This window comes from Poeciliopsis prolifica, unplaced genomic scaffold (genome assembly GCF_027474105.1).
Source record: "Poeciliopsis prolifica strain line A6 unplaced genomic scaffold, Auburn_PproV2 SCAFFOLD019, whole genome shotgun sequence".
NCBI lineage: Eukaryota > Metazoa > Chordata > Actinopteri > Cyprinodontiformes > Poeciliidae > Poeciliopsis > Poeciliopsis prolifica.
In genome coordinates this window covers 6,088,933-6,109,752 of record NW_026562394.1, presented here as the reverse complement: position 1 = coordinate 6,109,752, position 20,820 = coordinate 6,088,933, and the positions used below count along the sequence as shown (strand labels likewise).

The 20,820-nt window shown below is 40.0% G+C and overlaps 1 protein-coding gene across 1 annotated transcript in view; it reads left to right on the top strand.

The window, feature by feature from the left end:
• The first annotated feature begins 563 nt into the window (after window positions 1-563).
• pcdh1a (protocadherin 1a) overlaps window positions 564-20,820 on the top strand; it is a 119,702-nt gene continuing 99,445 nt past the window's right edge. Inside the window, exons 1-3 of the mRNA XM_055043662.1 lie at window positions 564-1,178; window positions 12,747-13,561; window positions 15,974-18,160. Of these exons, the coding sequence (XP_054899637.1) occupies window positions 12,767-13,561; window positions 15,974-18,160 (2,982 nt within the window). The 5' untranslated portion in view covers window positions 564-1,178; window positions 12,747-12,766. The remainder of the gene's footprint in view (window positions 1,179-12,746; window positions 13,562-15,973; window positions 18,161-20,820) is intronic.

Sequence of the window (20,820 nt, the reverse complement as noted above, 5' to 3'; positions counted from 1 at the left end):
AAGGCTAAATTAATCTTTGGCACCGGGGGTCAGGTTTGACCACACCCCTGACGCCATACTGTAATGCGTATAGCAACACCTCCATTCAATTCCTCTAATTTCCCCACCAGATACTTCCTGTCTTTCTTATCATAAGCGCCTGAGGGTGGCGCCAAATGAATAAACAGTGTCCAAGCAGCTCCCATGTTAGGCCGCTCATTCCTACATGTAATGCATATCAACAAGTAAACTGTCAGCGCGCGGCCTACCTGTTACGCCACGGTGCATTTCCTTGTTGCAGAAAGGAAAATAATAAAGAACTCGCGCAATAATTCTACGACGCACTCATTTAATAAGGTGCATTCCCGCCCCTATTCCGATGTGACCCACTTTGATGAGATATTCTTAAACTGTATGGAATCGCTCGGAATTTTTTTCTTCTTCCTTTTACTCCGGGCACACAGCCGTGGCTCATAATGTGATGTTGAGTGTGAAGTTGCTGTGTGTGCCGTGGTGGATGTGGGAGCCCCACCTCCTCCCACGCTCGGATGAGTAGAGAGAGGCGGCAGAGAGAGACGGGAGGAGAAGAGAGCTGGGGAGCAACTAACATACCCACAGTATCTCATCACTTGCTCTCTGGAAATGCTTCAGATGGGCTCCTCGTAGTAGCTGCAAAAAAAAAAAAAAAAAAAAAAAAACGTTGCAGAAATGCAATTCTTGCCGCTGCCGTTCAGACATCCTGTGCGTCCTTAATAGTGCGTATTGAGCTCCGGAGAAACTTGGACCAAAAGGAATGCGCGTGTTTTGGCAGGGATCGTGTATTTTATTTTCTTCTTCTTTTCCTACATTTATTTTGAGGAATGAAGACGGCCATACGGAGTGAGAATCTTTATCTAGGTTTGTTTTGAGAGAGAGAGAGACAGAAAAAAAAAGACAGCCCGAGATCTCAGACGAACTGCTGCACTTTAACTTCCCCTTTAGAAGGAAGAGCTGTCCGTTCTGCGAGATCCATCAGGCTGGGCGCAGGATCTCCTCAATTTGATGAAGAAAGTTCTGCTTTTCAGCTCGGTGGATTTTTTTTTATTTTTATTTTTAAAGTGATTCCTTGACGGAGGTTTGAGGGTTGGAGACCTGCCTCTGTGGACATACGGGCTGCCGACGAGCTGCCACAAACGCTTACGCACAAGTCTCTGGCTCAGGTATTTACAATATAACAAAATATACGGGTTTTTTTTCTTTTAAGTTTTTTATTTTCCAAATGAAGTTTCCCCCCCCCACCACCCCCGCTTTCGAGCTGCTCTTCACGTTTTTAGTAAATGCCACAAGTTGTCCACCATGCAGTGAAATAAGCTGCAGCTGGTTGGTGTTACAGGTTGATAAGATGCTGTGCTGATGGAGAGAGGCAGCAGTCCAGATATGTCACCCACATTCAGCATCCGCCGCATGATTGATTAGACGATGCATTTCAATTAAGACACATCCGAGGAGATCCAACTTCCAGCCTCCAGTGAGTGATGGCATGAAGTCATTAAGTCTGCGTATCAGCGCACTTGAGCGACATTACGAGTGCATGCGCTTCAGTCCGCAATCCGATGGGCTGATTGCTTTTTTATAATACCATTACGGCTCTGTGAAGCAGAAAATGCGATCCAATTGTATCACCCCTCTCTCCTGTGATTTTCATTTATTTATTTATGTTTTTAGCTCCGACCTAGGCGCAAACACCACACTAATCGCCATCATTAGTGATGGGGGGAGGATGGAGGGGATCTTAATTTGGCGCTCTTTCCCCGTGCAAAGCAGTTTTCTGCGCATATTAATAAAAAGCCGCGTGATAACTAGAGTCGAGTGTAGTTTTCCTACGGAGGGGGGTAGGCATCGCGCTCGTAATTGGGAAGAACAGATCTTTGATCAGCGCATCCTCTCTGCTGAGAGTCAGGGGTGTTGTTCTTTCCTTGCCACTCCACCGACCACCAGGCACATTTTAATAGTCTGTGAGCCACATAGTGATAGCGGTTCAAGTTCCCATATGGACTGGAGGCGAGTCTTCAAAGCCGTTCAAACAGAGAACAGGTCAGATCAAAACAGGACAGGAACCCACTTTCACCCCTGACTACCTCAGATAATCTATCTATCTATCTATCTATCTATCTATCTATCTATCTATCTATCTATCTATCTATCTATCTATCTATCTATCTATCTATCTATCTATCTATCTATCTATCTATCTATCTATCGATCTATCGATCTATCATCTATCTATCCAGTTTTTTTCAGGTGCCATGCTTGTCAATATTTGGTCTCTTAGGTATTCTTTAGTGCTCGTTACAGATTTTAGTGACCCAAATCATAAAGGGTCACTAAAGGGTGTGTTAAAAACATAGTTATGACGGAAAATAATTTGAGTTGTAAGAAATGTGCATTTGTTGCAGTGATGTCATTGCAAAATTCTACAATAATTTACCAATAATATGTTAAGTTCTTGTCAAACCCAGGACCTTCTTGGTGCAAAGATACAGAGCTAACAAGAGCACAACAGTAAAACGAACATTAAAACACCCTAACATGCTTAAAAAGACCTTTATTGACAAGCAATTGCATTTGGACAGCAAATAGACTACAATTTTAAAACTCCTAATAGAGCACAGCTTGTCTGTAATGACTTTGCCCAAACCTTTGATCAAAACGTGACTGCTGAAGACACCAGCTTGAGCTAACCGCTAAGCAAAGAAAAAGGCTAATATTATAAGTGAAGGAATTCCTTCTCTTACCTGAGGGCATGTTTTAAATCTTGGGGGAAAGCCAGTGAACACAGAAAAAGAATTTGAATATGCATAGAGAGAACACACATACTTTCTGGGGATATTAAAGTTAATATTCAGTATTTACTTTTGTACTTTATTGTCTGTTCATATTGACTTTATGACCAAATGCTTGGTGAAAGCATGAATGTTGGACTTAGCTAGCACTGAGTTGAGCTAGCGACAAGAAAAGGCTGTCTGTCTGTCTGTCTGTCTGTCTGTCTGTCTGTCTGTCTGTCTGTCTGTCTGTCTGTCTGTCTGTCTGTCTGTCTGTCTGTCTGTCTGTCTGTCTGTCTGTCTGTCTGTCTGTCTGTCTGTCTGTCTGTCTGTCTGTCTGTCTGTCTGTCTGTCTATCTATCTATCTATCTATCTATCTATCTATCTACTATCTATCTATCTATCTATCTATCTATCTATCTATCTATCTATCTATCTATCTATCTATCTATCTATCTATCTATCTATCTATCTATCTATCTATCTATCTATCTATCTATCTATCTTTCTTCTCATCAGCCCATCTTTAGCAGCTATACAATACAAATTTGATTTAATCAGGAAAAAGAGCCCATATTTAATTGGACAGCTTTACAAGCAACCAAGCCGGCGACTATCCATTGTTTTGAGGGGCTCTGATGAATTTGGAATCCTATGCAGTGGCTTAGTTTGCTTCTGCCTCAGTCCAACTGTGTTCTGATCTGGTCTGTGTAAGGAAGCAGGAATATGAATACCATGAACTGAATATGAATACCATGAACTGACATTATGCACATTCTTCTCTTTACAGAATCATGTAATGTCTGATTGCAGCCTCTTTGATCTCAATATAGTTAATAGAATTATTTTGCATTTGATTGCAGCGACCCTCCTTCAGTGCTTTTTTGTGTGGCTCAGATTACATCTAACTGAACGAAATGGCAATGCACCTAGCACATATTCTCCAACCAAAGGCCATCACTTTCTCATTACTACAGGGCTGAGGGGGAGAAGGGGAGGTTCTGCTCTCAGTCCAAATGTGCAGCCATAACATTTTGCAGTAAATTCTATTGGACGGATCAGCTGTTTAAGGGGGACCCATAGCTTCTGATACTACCCATCATAAATCATGCAGGTGGGAGGCTAATGGATTTTACCTGTTATACTAGCTAAAGGCGCAGAGTCAGCCGATACATCAAACCACATCAGTGGAGAAAATCATTAAATCACCCGTTATCTCTCCATGCTGGCTAAGCAGCGATGAGCACATCCTACAAGGAGAATTCACAGCCTTGATTTGTTGCATGTAACAGGTGAAGACGCAGGTTGAGCCAGGGTTTGCTGTGGGATCAGAATCACCTCTTGCTGTTGTTGCAAAACAGGGCAAGGCAATGAGATCAAAGTAATCTATTTATTAAAGGCTGCCTTTTATTATTTTCCTTCACGCATGCTACATCATCTACGCTGATGCCTCAGTTCATTCTGCACCGGAGTCCTTTTTTTTTTTTTGTTGTTGTTGTTGTTGTTATTCCTGCTGGACCCGAGGAACCGACTTAAAGACCAAATGTCACCCAGTCAGTCGCTGAGTTGACTCAGGATGCACAGAGTCGGTCTCTATGGCAACCAGAGCAGACATGCGCAGCAACACGATTACATTATTCATCCATGTTAACTATCTCCATTTTGTATATTTAGTAGTATAACACACATTTAATAAGTCACTAACAGTCTTTTTGCTTTTCAATCCAGAAGTGCTTTAGATCTTCGACAACCCTTTAAAACAATGCAAAACATTTAACTTCACAGCCTAAGACTTTATGCCACTTAAAAAAAATAAAATGATTGGAATTGCACTTGACTGATGATGTTACTGATTTTCAAATGCACTACCTGATGAACTACATGAAGGCCCTCACTTTGTCCCTCTGTGAATTTGTTGGAACTCCATTAGGTTACATTTGAATGTAATAATCAGAGCCAATAATAGCAAAATGGCATTTCTTTTTCTTTCTTTTTTTTTTCTCATGGTGAGATGATTAGCTTTGCCTGGAAAACATAATTTACAAACACTTTTCGACAGCTGCCTGTAGTGAAAAGGTTTTTGTAGCAACACGCATGTGAAGGTGTTTTAGGAAGGTCGACCCAGAGTCAGGATGAATGAACAGGAACTGATCTTCAGCAGCGCTAAAAATATTTCTGTTTTCCTGTGGCTAGTGTAGGAGTAAGTTTAGCATGTAGTAAGTTTTTCACAGGTCATTGGCATGGCGGAGTTCGGCAACCTGAGCTTCATTTGTGCAGGGAAGCGGGCTCTCCTGAGAACAGCCACACACTTAGAGGCGGCGCAGGGACGTTGACTCAGAAGTTTGACGTGTTCTCGTGAACATTTAGGGTCAGTCGGGTGGCATAAGGCGTGCAGATTTCATCTGGAGCAGGGTAAGTCTTTCACCTCCTTTACAGTGACCAAAAAATGCAACATTAGTACTGGGTGAGCCTTTATGGAGAAGGAGTAGTTGCTGATTATGCTGTCTTTGAAAATCAGTGACAGAAACTGGTATATCTGCAAGCTAAGGAAGAGCTCAGCAGAAGAGACAATAAAATAGGATACAGAAAAGTGCATCATTGTTTGCGCAGTTTCTCTTTAAATTACTACAACTTTCTCAAAATCTTCTCTCCCTTTTTTATTTAACCAGTGTGATCTTTAGTCACACACACACACAAAAAGATTTTGCACAAAGCTCTTTCTCTGCTGGAGAATTGAGGATTAGCTGTGGATTAAAGCATTTTAAGTATTTTCTGAACTTGGTGTTTGCCTCTATGTAAAATTAATGATGACTCAAAATATTTATTTACATTTTAAATTGTTTTTTCACAAGTAGCTTGAAACTCTGCGACTAACACTAACTAGTGACCACTCACAGCTGGAGGGCTATTAAGAAATATGTTTTTGCGTCTTCTTACATTATAGTTTCTAAAGAGCTATCAAAATCAACCGAAAAAGAGAAAAGCTTAATAAAAACGTGGCATTCTAAATCCTAAAGTATTACCAGACTAAAGAACAAATATAGATGAAGCGGCTTCTAAATGCAGTTGCTTCTTTAACAGACAAGCTGGCCATAGCTTGCCATAATTAATTCTAAACTACTTTTATCTTAGCACGTAATGCCTGGTGCTTCTTTACTTTCTCCGCCGTGACTGTCTGAGATTGTTCAACGAAAATATTTTCACACAGCAATCTTTGTCTTTCTTGTAAGCATTTAACAGATGTCTTTCATCCAATTCACAGGCATAGCACAGTCTCATCACTCCTGCACTTTCCCTGACATGTCTTTAGAATTTCTTTGAAACGTCGAAACAATATGACAGTACTTTTTCAAGGTTTCAAAATCATAACATCTTCAACCTTGATATTAGTAACTGGCCCATGCCTCACTTCTACATTACACTGAAGCTTGAATGTACGACCATAAGATGGTTTTGTAAGAAACAGTAAAATATATATATTGTTTTGATTTATCTTAAAATTGTGAAGGCATATTTGTTTATCAGAAGCTACGCTGAGAATGAGTCATGAAGATGTTTCTCTATGGAGTGGCCTTGCAATAGTTTCAATAATCTGATTTTAACAGGCGACGTTCTTGAATCTTGGCAGTTATAGTCAGCTTTAAGTCCCTTCTTATATACTTCCTTCCTCTCTGAAGGCAAAAATCCCATCATGGAGTTTGATGCTGTTTTTGAAGACCTACTTTCATACAGTGTTGTGGGATGCCTTCAGTTTTCTCTCTATGTTGAAACCATCTGGACCGTTGGCTGATCACACCATGTGGCTGTTTGCTGAGTGCTGCTTCAGAGCTCGAGTTAAATTAATATCCCTGCTCAGACTATAGATCGCTTGATTGTATTAGAAGTGCTACTTCCTGAAATATCCCTCCATCTCCTGGTCACATTTAATGAGGTGTTTCAATATGTACATTTCTTGGCATTTTCAACTTTAAAAAGGAAATAACATTGTTATCAGAATGGTAAGTAGTGAATGGAAAAACAATTAGTACTGGCTTTCTGGAACCATAAGAGCTTTCCAAAAAAACAACACACTGTTTACAGAAAATGCATCACGTTTACTGCATTTGCATTCTTTTTTTCTATCAAATATTATTCAGATTAAAGTTTGCCTGTGGTGCAGCAACCAAAAAAGTTTTGGTAGAATTTTCAACTCATAATTTGCTGTTCACTGATGGCAAAAAAAAGCATTTTCTTTCTTACCGCTGCTTCTGGGCATTTTCAGGTTGAGTTTTGAAAGCCTTAAAATGTTCTTCTTTCTCCATCTTACTCCTCCTGAATATTTTTAAATATTTTGCCTTGCATGGCAGGCATTGTCCCCATTATTATACATTTTATTCAAGTGGAAGCTAAGACCTTTACTTCAATACTCAGTATGAAACATTTGATTTAAAGGGAGTTCTCGAGGCTCTAAGAAGACAAACACATTTGCGGTCCATGGAATAAGTAACCTCTTGCTCCTCTTTTTGATTTTATGCTGATTTGTGATCGGCCCGAATCAGCTTGTTAGTCTTCTGGGTCTCCACACCATCTGGGCTGGCAGATGATAACCAACCTTTTCTAAGGGAAAAAGCGCTGAAAAGCAGGAAACGCCGCTCCTGGTCGTATTCAGCACTTCTAACTTCTGATTTTTTTTTTTGCTCATGAAGCGAACTTTTGTGAGACATATAGCAGGTCTCGAAGTCTGACACGATTCGGCAGACACCAGCCTCAGTAGAAATTTTCTTTACTCTCTGAGAACTTTGGGGGGAAAAAAAAGAATGTGGTAGCCTTTGGTCTAATGTTCAGAGGTATAAAATCTGAAATAAATGTCAAAGACATAGTTTCACTGTAAGAAACTCTTGCTATGTGTTAGCATGTTTCACTAACAACATTAATTTTAGCGTCAATGTAAACAAAGAAAAAGAAAACACCAATTCACTGGGCTGCCAGGCACAGAGCCATCTGGAAGACAGGCATGAGGCCAACTGGAAGGCATTAAGTCATGAGTGTCATCAACCATAACAATCATGTCACTATCAAAGCATGCCTGCTCATGTTAGAAGTGGCTGTAATAGCTGAGGGACAGTTCCAGCTAAACAAAACATAATGAAATCAATTAGGGGTTTTATGTCTAAATGGCCATTTTGTAAAGAACTAAACTCAACAGTCAATATTAAATGAAAATAGAAGCTGAGGAAGATATAGCTGCAAGCTGCAGTCTGTAACTTTTGTAAAAAACATGTTTTTTTCACATATTTGTCAAAACCAAATTATATTGCATTATAATATGAGGTAAAATGTGAAATGATCGATCTCTTCCGCCTCCTCCCACTATTGCCATCTGAAGAAATGTACCACTTTTGACCAAAAACAACCAATCAGAGCCAGGAGAAAGTTCTTGACGCTGTCACTCATCCTCATGTACTCATTGCTAATTGCTCTGTTGTTGGAGAGACAACTTAACATTACAGCAAAACCATTTATTAGTGGTGGCTATGCTAACTAGCCTGAGCATTCACAACAGGATCTGTTGACAGGGAAAAACTGTAGTGATAGCAGAGAGGGCACGGGAGAAGGAGCAGCTAAGACCTGCCAAATGTCTCTGATTGGTTCTTTCTAGTTAGCCCTGGGAGCATTTGGATAAAGCAGAGGAGCTTGATATTTGTCTCAGATTATCTGTTTCATACCATATTGTCAAGACATAATAACAGATTCAACAAGTATGTAAAAAAACAAAGTTAAAGAATTACAACATTTCACTTGGATGCGAGCGCCGCATTTAACTTTAAGAGGCGAAAGCTGCTGAACTTTCACCTCACAGACGACTCCACGGTTTTAGAACTTCAGACCCTAATCATGGTCATTTGCAAACTTTTGAAGTAAAGTTGTCACCACTGACAGCAGGATGAGCATGAGCTACACCATCTCAGCTACAAACACATTTTCAAATGCAAAAATGTTTTTAAAATTAAAAGCAGAACCTCTGACGTCCAAACCTGGAAGAACTCAGAAGAACACTCAAGAGAAACATCTCTTGCAGATTCTCCCTAAAGCTGAACAAGCAAAGCAACAAGTATATTTTGACTAAGTCTAATTCAGTACAAAAGAAACAGCAGCGCTGAAGACGTTTTGTTTACATAAGGCCTTTTTATTACAAAATAAGTTTTGAAAAATATTGCTCATACTTTTTTTGGGAGGTATAGATATAAGCAACGCTGCACTCTATCAACTGTGATGATTTCTAAAATGGTGTCACAAGTGTTACAGTGTCGATAATAATGTTAGTCTAAACAACAGGGACCGTTTTTCCACAGTGTCTTTGCTGTTTGTCATTTTGCCTGTCTGTTCCTCATTCACTCATGAACACACACACACCCACACACACACAGCCCTCACCATTCACGCAACATTGACTAGAGGTCTCCCCCCACAAATGTAAAAGCTTACACATCAATACACGAGCAATTAGTGCATCAATACCAGCACTTCCAATTTCAATGTATTCAAAAGAAAATGGGATTTCTCATTGGATTTCTCTGTATTTGGGCTTTGGAGTCTAAAAAAACATTTTATTCTTCTCTAGCTTGTCATTTCATGTAAATGGAGAGATGAGTTTTACTTAGTCTGCTTCAAATGGTTGTATTCACATATTTACAGGTACATCCCAGATAAGAATAATGATAATCAGTTTTATAATTTTCTCAGTATGTGAAACCTATACATTACAGAGATTCATTACATGTGTGATGAGAAAGAAATACTTTGAGTCTTTATTTGGTGTGCTTTTGATGATTTTGGCATACAGACAATAAAAAAACAAATTCAGTACCACAGAAGACTGGAATGTTCCATAAGATCAATAAAAATAGCACATGATATTTTAAACAGAAATGTCAAGGTTTTAAAAAGAATTGTTTTTAAGCACTCAATACTTGGTTGAGCTTCCATGTACATAAATTACTGCATCAATGCAGCATGGAGAGGATCAGTCCATGGTAGTGCTGAGGGGTAATGCAAGTCGACGTTGCTCTGGTAACTTAGATGCAGCACTCTGTGAATAACTAGCTTCTTTAACATTGACTTGTTGTGGCTTACTCTGTGTCAAGGATTGTCTTCTGGATATCTATCATGTCAGCAGTCCTACCCTTAATTTCATAGCCTATTGACCCAGACTGAGAGATCATTTAAAGACTTCAGAAACCTTTGCAGGTGTTTTGAGTTAATTAGGTAATGTAAATGTAGTCCTGTGAGTTTCCAGTGTTTAATCTTTTCACAATGTTTTAATATTTTATGGGGTACCTTGATAAGGGCTGTTAGATTCCAGAGCTTAGTTTGCATTGCCAGCAGTACGTTGGGCTCATTGCCATTGAAAGTCCACCAAGGCTCCTCTTTGTCACTAATTCTATTTATAACCTTTATGGACAGAATTTCTTGACACAGCCAAGGTGTTGAGGGCATTTATTTCTGGTTTTTCAGATGATTTGGTCCTACTGGCTTCATCAGATAATGATTTCCAGCTTTTGCTATCACAATTCACAGCCATTTGTGAAGTGACCAGGATGCAAATCAGTGTATTCAAATCCGAGGGCATAGTCATGAGCCAGAAAAGGGTAGAGAAGTATTTTTTGCGCCAGAGAAGAAGTCCTGCCTCACGAGGAGGAATTTAAGTAATTCAGGGACTTTTAGGGTGTCTGATCTCTCCCTTATGCGAAGCTTGGCCATACGGGAGGGTCTCAGAGCAAAGCCACTGCTTTTCCACATTGAGAGGTGCCAGTTGAGGTGGTTCAGACATCTAGTTAGAATGCCCCCTGAAAGCCTCCTGGGGGCATTCGCCTCAGGAGACGAGCCAGAGGAAGACCTAGGACAGGGGTGGGCACTCCTCGACCTCGAGGGCTGGTCTCCTGCAACTTTTAGATGTGTCTCTACTTCAACACACCTGAGTCAAATAATGAGGTCATTATCAGGACTCTAGAGAACCCATTTAGGAAGTGATGAAGCTATTGGATTCGGGTGTGTTGGACCAGGGAGACATCCAAGAGTTGCAGGACACCAGCCCTTGAGGACCAGGAGTGCCCACCCCTGACCTAGGACATGCTGTAGGAACTATAGCTGCTTCTCCATTGTCAAGTCTCCTACAACCAGTTAATGTCTGATTTGGTTCTACCCCAATTTGGAATGTCTCCATTACAGTTGGCTCCTCACTATTATGAACATAGGCCTGAAAGTGTGCAGACTGTGTGCATGGCAGAGATGTGGTTGACTCTCCAATGATGTTAGCAGCAACACTCATCAAAGGAAAACCTCAACATCATGATTTTGATGGATTCATTTTGCCTCATAGAAATTTATTGCATCAAAGATAATGAAGTACAGTCAAAAATTGGAAAACAACATCCACGCATTAACTTTATATAAAAGAAAATGGCAAAAAATAAAAAAATAATAAAAAGCACACCATACCACACTAAAATCATGTACTTCTGGAGTTTCATACTGGCCGACACAAAACTATAGCTCCGACATTGACCATAGCTACACACTTTCTGCTTCTTTATTGTGTGCCTTTTCTACAGACAATTGCTACTTGCAGGATTGCTAAATCATGGTCATTCATATCCAAAAGTGTTAACATTTTCTGCACAGATGTTCTTGGTAACAAAAGTGCTCATTAAATCCGCTCTGTGTGTCACAAATAAGACATCCCAAATCTACTTGGCAAATTGTTGTAAAAAAGTATTTATTTCTTATCGAGAAGTTATCCAATCTGTTTACAAGACATCTTTGCACTGAGAGGCTCTTTTTGCTTTCGAAAACATTGCTTGAAAATCACTTATTTGCTTAGAAAACAATCAAAAGGGTATTTGTAATGTAGTCATGTTTTACCCTCTTAAACTTTGGATTTTCTTGCTAAAATATGATGTCCTAGAGCCTTTAATGGGCTATGCAGTCTTCAGTTTTCCTTTATTTTATCAGCTCAAGTAAAAACAAGGAAATTCAATTATTTTGTTAAGATACAGGCGGAGCAACAGTATTGGCTATGGATTGGTCTAGCCTGACTAATCCCTCAGCTGTAAGAGCAAGTATTGATCTGTATATTCAAACAGTGCATCACTAACATGAACCCATTGTATTACTCACAGCAGGCACTGAAGGCATCCACATGAACAACACGTGATGATTGTTGGTGTTACACTCCCCTGATGCACTGCACATGCAAAGTGGTTAAAAAACGTTTCCACCATTAAGTTTTCTAAAGCACCAGACCATGATGCTTAACCTCAATGATTTGCTCCTGTTTCAATTACCCATAACACACAAAGTCAAATACACACATAGCTCACACAGCTCCCCCACTCAATGTCTAATGGTATAATACAGAAATAATGAGTCTCTCTGGTTGTGAGATTCCGTATTATATTTTTATTTGATTATTCAGCTGAAACAATCCACATTGGCTTTCCAGTTTGTTTTATGTGTGTGCTTGCAAGATTTAATTTCATGTTCTGACATTAATTTCTGCATGGAATTCATAAAGTCAAGATATTTATTGAAGCTCTTGAAGCTTTGAGAAAAAACAAAGCCATTGTGGGACATGGTTATTATTGCATTTTCAGAAAAAAAAGTAACTTTCTTTTTTTTTTTTCCATTGCCTCTATGTCTGCTTAGGTTTCTACACAGTATTAACAAAAAATACATAACTTTACAAGTGTACAGCAACCAGATCACAATGTAATGATTTTCTCCCTTTCCCTGCTGACTAAATATTAAATTCTGGAGTGCAAGAGTTGCTGATGTGTGCCCTGTGATTTCACTTTAAGATAAAATATGTAATTATTTCCTGTGAAACTTGCTCCATTTGGGAACTGGCTAGAGGAGAATGCTGAAGTGGGCTTTCTAAGAGAAATCCTCATCATCATGACCCAAATTCTCTTCTCTTCCTTTTTACAGGCAGATCTTCCGATGACCTAATGGAACTGAATTTACGAGTAGTATTGTTTTGGGTCGTGGTGCTGCACGGTGGCTCCGTCGATGGCAGTATCCTCTACAGAGTCCAGGAGGAGCAGCCACCCAACACTCTCATAGGCAGTCTGGCAGCGGACCAGGGGCTGCCAGATTCAGGTCACCTCTACAAGCTTGAGGTGGGTGCCCCTTATCTCCGAGTTGATGGGAAGACAGGAGACATTTTCACTACTGAGATTCCAATAGACAGAGAGACCCTCCGGGACTGCCGGTCCCTGGCCAAGGGCAAGCCGTGCTACTTGGAATTTGAAGTATCGGTAACAGACCTGATACAAAACCAGAGCCCACGACTTATTGAAGGACGTATTGAAGTACAGGACATCAATGACAACACCCCGCAATTTCCCTCTTCTGTGCTCACCATCTCAGTACCTGAGAACACAATCATGGGGGCATTATTCTCCATACCTCTAGCCACTGACAGGGACTCTGAGAGGAATGGAGTGGCTGACTATGCGCTGACTGCGGGCCCCGATGCAGCAACGCTATTTGGTTTACAAGTGGCGGAGGACAGGGGAGGGAAACTCCCACAGCTCATCGTCCTCGGCAATTTGGACCGCGAGTTAAAGGATTCTTACGACCTCACCATAAAGGCGGTGGATGGAGGGAACCCTCAGCGCTACAGCAGTGCTCTGCTCAGAGTGGTTGTTACCGATGCCAACGATAACGCCCCTAAGTTTGAAAAGACTTCATACGACGCAGAAGTTTTAGAAAACAGTCCAGTCGGGCACTCCGTGTTACAGGTGAGATTGCCTTAGAATATTTTTATTTGTGTAATGTTATGATTTTAAATAAGAAAATATAAATATCTAAAAATGCATTTAACTTAGTTTACTTTCAGATTCTGTCTCAATATAATTTTCATTCTCCATTCCAAAAAAGGGACATTGCATAATATGTGAATACAAATAGAATGCAGTGATTTTCTTATCTCATAGACCCACATTTTAACCACAATGGAAAATGTTAAGTGTTTAAACTTGCAAATTTTGCTATTTCAAAAGAAAGGGGAGACAACATAAGGCTGTAAAAGCAAGTGGTATGTAGCAACGGGTCAATATAAGCTTTTTATAAAACTTAATGTTTCATACAAACATTTTGAGCAAAAGTAAATGCTGTGATTAAGTTGTTTTTATTTAAAGTATAAGTTGATAGAAAATATTTTGTTTCTTAAAGTTATAATAAAGCAATCCATACATTTTGCTTTATATTAATTTTAATGCTAATGTGTAGACTGAACCAAGATACCAAATGAACACAAAATAAATTTAGCTATTGTTGTTTTCATAGGTGTATGGGTAAAGATATTATATGTACATTTTGCCATTATTATGTTGGTAGAGTAACATTTGGGAATTAGGCCAAATCAGCTTTAAAACTAGCAAAGAAAGATTTGCTAGTTCTAACCACCAGCTCTTACAGGTTTTTTTTTTTTTTTAAATCATGGTTTAATAACTATTTACTAAATTATAAATCAATAACATTTTGAAGAAAAGATTCTCTACATCTTGCTTGTTCCTTTATGTGCCGCTAAAAAATACTATTGTGAGTATTGTTAGCATGCTACGGCCAATCACAGAGTGAAAAGAAGAGTGTTGTGACATAGTTGAACTAATGGTAAATTTAGCTTTGGCAGTGTTTTAACATTAGTAACAGCAGGGCTTTAACATTAGCTGCTAAAATAAAAGAAACAGACTTTGCAGTCATGTATTTTTCTTCTTATAAAAGAAAAGGAAGTCAAAACAAAGAACAATTAGAATAATCTCACTAATAAGCTCACAGAGGAGCAAAGTTACTCTTCCCCAGTCTTCAGCTTGTGCTGATAGTATCTGGTAATTGGGTCAGCTTTTGGAACAATTTATATTTTGAACAATATATGTAAACATTTCATATTACGATAAAATAATGAAAACAAAATAAAATAAACAACATTTAAATTATTTAAAATAGAGCTGTACTTGGTGTAAGCAGCGACCTGATTACACCAACCGACTCATCTTGGAGAATATATTCTCAGATTTTTTTCTGTAGCTAGTTTCAGGTGGCTAGTCTAATTTTTGGGCACTGCACAATCACCAGTTACTCTGACAGCAGGCTTTACTTTGGTTTGAGTTCAATGTTTCTTAAAAGACATGGTCATTTACACAGCCAGCAATACCAAGGTAGGAACATAGGAAGGATCCTGCCATGCATTGGTTGCTAAGGGAAAAGAAAGCAAAATGCTGCTAAATGACAAATTTTGTTGTGACAGAACATTGCAGGGATTCTAGCTATGACACTCTTCTTTTGTTCCCAATTCTTTCACGAGGAAAGAATAGGAAAAAGTCATTCACCTTTAAAAGTTCGACCAACTAGTTTTAATAAATGGGAGATGTTGAAATGAAGAGGTGATGGTTTACAGTCTAAATATTGACATGTGTCAAGGACTTCAAATTAAAAAAAATACTTTTTCCCCCTCAAATAACGTATATCTTAGTTTAAATATTTGACCATTTTACTATCTCCATTGTATGATTTCTGAGGGTTTTTTTTTTTTGCACGTCCTTGCATTTCTTTAACTTTTTTTAAATTTTGAATGCAGTCTGAATTAATTGTAACTCTTTTTCTGATAGTCTTTTATATAAGCCTTAATACCATCATTTAACTCTTTCATTTGTTCCACCATACAGTATGCATGTCATCCAGGCTTTTACTTTCGCACAGTATGGTTTTATAGGTAATTCAGCTGCTCATTGTTTGTTGTGGTGCTGTTTTCTTATGAAAAATATCCTGAAATAACAGCAACACAGTGTCTTGATGTAGGCGTTAGATGTTCTGTGCAGCTTTCTCTGAACATATTGCTGTGAAATCTTTACTGACTGTCATAAAGGAAATAGTTTTAATATACCATATGTTTTCCTATCAATCTGGAAAAAGCAATAAAGGCACAAAATAGATGCAGTGACACAACAACCAAGATCAAAGTAGAAAGGCCATAAAGAAATGTATGTGGTGTGTTTTATACTTTTCACGCTCACTTTGATCTATTCATTCAGTTTTGTAATCATCCATTTTTAGTGAAATAAAAAAAATCATCACATGTTTCCTTTCTGATTTGACCCTGATTTGATGCATGCCGTCCAGGTTTTTGAGCATGTCTTCTGTTTTGATTACAGGTCAAAGCAAATGACTCTGACATGGGCCCTAATGGAGAAATTGAATACACCATTCACCAAGCAGTTGACCCAGTACCAAGACTCCTACGAATTGATCGGTCTACTGGCATTATCTATGTGAAGGGACCACTGGACAGGGAGGAAATCAGCAGCTTGTCTTTCTATGTGGTGGCAAGGGATAAGGGTCCTCAACCTAAGAGCTCTAAGACGTTTGTAACGATTGAAGTGACTGATCAAAATGACAATGCTCCTGCTGTGGAGATTCGTGGAATTGGTCTGGTGACTCACAGTGACGGAGTGGCCAATATTTCAGAGGACATGCCAGTGGGGACAGCTGTTGCTTTGGTGCAAGTGTCTGACAAAGATGAAGGCGAGAACGCTGTCGTCACATGCGTGGTTGCGGGAGATGTGCCCTTTCAGCTTCGTCCTGCTAGCGACTCTCCCACTGACAACAAAAGAAAATACTTTCTTCAGACAACCACACCTCTTGACTTTGAAAGAGTCAGGGACTACAGAGTAGAAATTGTCGCAGTGGACTCTGGAAACCCAGCACTGTCCAGTACAAACTCCCTAAAAGTTCAGGTAACTGATGTGAACGACAACTCTCCAATATTTTCCCCAACACTGTTTGAAGTTGACTTTGCTGAAGAAAACCAACCCGAGGAGAGGATTTTGGATGTCACTGCTACAGATGCTGATAGTGGCACTAATGCCCAACTGCTGTACGATATTGTTGCAGATTCAACCATCAAAGGTTTGTTTGAGATTGACCCAAACTCAGGTGAAGTAAGAGCTCGAAGCCCACTGGATCGTGAACATAAAGAGCGGTATGAGTTTCGGGTCACAGCTGCAGACAAAGGTTCACCTGTCCATAAAGGAACAGCAACAGTTGTGGTGAAAGTTCTTGACCGCAATGACAATGAACCAAAGTTCATGCTTAGTGGGTACAGCTTTTCAGTACTGGAAAACATGCCTCCCTTAAGTCCTGTGGGTATGGTGACAGTTCAAGATATGGACAAAGGTGAGAATGCCCGAGTTCACCTCTCCGTAGAACCTGATGGAGGGAAGTTTGTAGTTCAGAATGGAACAGGTACAATTCTCTCAAGCATCTCTTTTGACAGAGAAAAAGAAAGCAGCTATACTTTCCGACTAAAGGCAGTGGATGGGGGAGAACCACCCAAGTCCTCCTATGTTGGTGTCACTATCAATGTACTCGACGAAAATGACAATGAGCCTGTCATCACCAAACCCTCCAATTCTTCCTTCAGGCGCTTATCACCTCTCGCATCTCCAGACAGCCATGTTGAGGTGGTGGAGGCTGAAGACCTGGACAGTGGACCCAATGCAGAGTTAGTCTTCAATATTGCTGGAGGAAATCCTTACCAATTATTTCGCATCTCCCCCACTACTGGAGAGATCACTCTAGCAAAGGAGATGACCCGCAAACATGGGGGGCTGCATCGTTTAGTAGTACGGGTGAGTGACAGGGGAAAGCCTCCACGTCATGCAACTGCCCTGGTTCACATCTATGTCAATGAAACGATTTCAAATGTCAGCTTCGTGGAAGCCTTAGTTGGACACAGTCTTTACACTCCACTAGACAGGGACATTGCCGGTGATCCTGACAGTGGTTTCGCTGCCCATCGCAGTAACATTTTGTTTGGAAGCCTGGCCGGTGTGGCGGGAGTTGTGATGTTGATCTTGGTGGTGGTGTTTATTCGCCACCGCATCCAGAGAGAAACAAAGAGTGGCTATCAAGCGGGTAAAAAAGAAACAAAAGACCTATATGCTCCCAAGCAAGCACCCAAAAACACCAAAGGCAAACGAGGGCGAAAAGGCAAGCCGCAGAAGTCCCCAAAGCCACTTGGGGAAGATGAGGAGGTCAGCCTACAAAAGAGTCTAAAGTTTAATCTTGATGGAGTAAACGACAGTCCCCGCATACACCTGCCCTTAACATATTCCCCGGGAAGCCCCGACATCGGTAGGCATTACCGATCCAACTCTCCCTTACCTTCTATCCAACTGCAAGCCCAATCTCCCTCAGCTTCTCAGAAGCACCAGGCCGTGCAGGACCTCCCTGCAGCCAACACCTTCGTTGGAACGGGAGGAGATGACAACTCCACCGGCTCAGACCAGTACTCAGATTACAGCTACAAGACCAGCCAACCCAAGTACAACAACAAACAGGTAAGGTCAGCTGGAACACAGTGGGCCATTGGAGGAGTGAATGATTTGCACCTGGTTGTAAGCTCCTGTCAATTATTTTGATTTACTTAAAGGAAAGTAGTATATTAACAGATGTTAATGGCACATATTTTATTACTGGGCTATAAATAGTAAAAGAAAAAAATAATTTTTTTGATTTGTTCTTGTCATTTTCTTCAGTTTTTCTCAATATTAATCAGTTGAGGTCTCAGTGGTGTAATTTGATAAGAGAGCTCATGTACAACACAAGTGGAATAGATACATGAAATGTGTTCTAACTTACTCATAAATGCAATGAGGTTTGTTTTAGGAATAATGCTTCAACGCTGATTAGGCATAATGTTATGACCCCATATAGATGAAGTAAACAACATCGATTTTCTCTTAAATATTGTACGAATTAATCAGTGTAACATAAAAGGCAGCAGCTGGTGTCTCGAGGTTGATTTGTTTGAAGCAGCACCATGGACAAATTAAAGAATTTGAGGCATGCTAGTGACTATTGTGGTGAACTGGCGATAGGATAATGAGTGGCTGAGGTCCATTAATGTGAAACGAAACTTGGTTCATTGGTCTGACCAAACAGACATGCTGCTGTTGCTTAGTTTGATTTAGAAGCTAGCACTGGTTTTGTAAGAATATACAGTACATTGCAGCTTTTTTTTGCATCCAAGGTTGCGTATCCATTCAAGGTGCCCATGCTATTCAAAATGTTTCTTTTGATAACAGCTGCAGGGACATCCTGCCTTGCTCCCATGTAACTTTCCCTCGAGGGTTCAAAAGTGGAAATGGAGACTATTTGTCCATTTACTGTACCTCCAGAGGACTGCAGTGGCCTGTCATATTTAGTTTTTCCATCAGACTGGCAACAGAGTTGAGCAGGTGAGGTCCATTTTTTTCTGTTACTTACTTCCGCTCCTGCAACCGACCTCCAGTGCTCTGGATCTCTACAGGTCACTTGCTCTTATCTCCCAGCTCCTTATGCTCTTATCTCCTCTTATCTCGACAACATTTGGCAAGACTCAAATTGCCATGGTAACAGAACATATTAATAGACTCAGAGGGGATTACAAACAGTAAAAAAAAAAAAAAACTTACTGTCTAGGGATGGAAAGCTAGTGTGTCTTTAGGTTTCTGTGTCATTTGCAACTGTGTTAATGTTGTGTGTTGGACTAGACAAGTACATGTGACTTTGCAGAGTGTGATGGGGATTATGCAGGCATCTATTATCCTGAAATGGTATAATGGGGTATACAATCCAGTAAAATGTTCAGATGTCTTGATCCTTTCCATTTAACGCACCGTACTGGAGCTTTTGAAACTCCTGTATTTTTTTTTTTTTTTCAGTTTATAAATCACTGAACTTTGTTGCAGTGTGATAAAAGAAGAAAAAAAATGATAGTTTTTCCTAGATGCCTTGCTTCAAAAGACCGCATAACATAGGGCGACCCTTTTGCATAAACAACCACAGTAGCAAATAGAGTGTAATTAGCAACCTAATATGACTGACATCTCTGAACTACACCCAGCAATATATTTAAGAATCACACAACAACCAGATCTAACAGTGTTGTATTCATGTTGCCACAATGTTTTGTTTTTTTTTTTTTTTCTAAAGAATGGCCATTATTTGAAAATGTTTGACACTGATTTGTTTCCACCCAACACAAGATGACACAAGCTTTCAAGACGCTTCCCACGTCGCAGTGTCACAGGTACAAAACAGTTTGACACTCTCTAAGGCTTTGGAGATAATGTTTGCCACATAAAAAAAGATACAAACAAGAAAAAGAAAATTAGCAAAAATAGAAGGCGAAAACGCGACATTGAGTTCTGAACATGTGCAGGTGACACGTTTTCTGTGGAGACATCTTGAGTGCCAGCCTCACAGTTGACTGGATGATGGTTCCAGCAGATGCTTGCTGACAGTTTAGGTGATCACAAGCCTTTTGGTAGGTGGAGTCAGTTTGGAGAAGAGTCACCACTGTCTGCTTGACGGACAGCATAAGGGACCAAAATGACTGCGAGCCACAGGGTGTGTCTGGGTTTTTTGTGTGTAGTGCCAATCTCAATGGCTTGTGTGTGTCGGCTCGCTGCTTAGTTGGAGCAGCGCTAATTGTGGCTGCGCCGCAGCTGTAAGCTCTCAGCTCTTGACAGTGCTGCGTATGAAGTTTTTCAACTTCATAAATACAAACAAGGATGAGGAATGGTTCAAGTGATTGACAGTCAGTGCAAAAATAAAAAAAAAGAAAAACACAGGCAGATGCTGGAGCTCATGTGACATACCTAAGCAGATGTTGTCTCGTGTATGGCGTACCCTCTCACATCAGGAAGAACAGATTGACCAAAATATATAATTAAAGTCGCTGCCAAGTGATATGACAGATGTAGAGTCGTGCCCTTGCGTTAATTAACTGTGCTGCTCTCAACAATGGCTTTTCATTTGAAATGTGATCAGGCATCTGAGTTTGAGGCACAGTTCATTTCTTGACATTATGTCTAAAAATTACTGCTTGTTTGCTCGCAGATTATGAACACAAAAGGATTTGAATTTAACTTTATTAGCTCTAAATCCATTTGAAGCCAAAAATCCTTTCATTCTTCCTCTAAAGCTCAGAGTACAGTTTCATAGTTGCATTTGT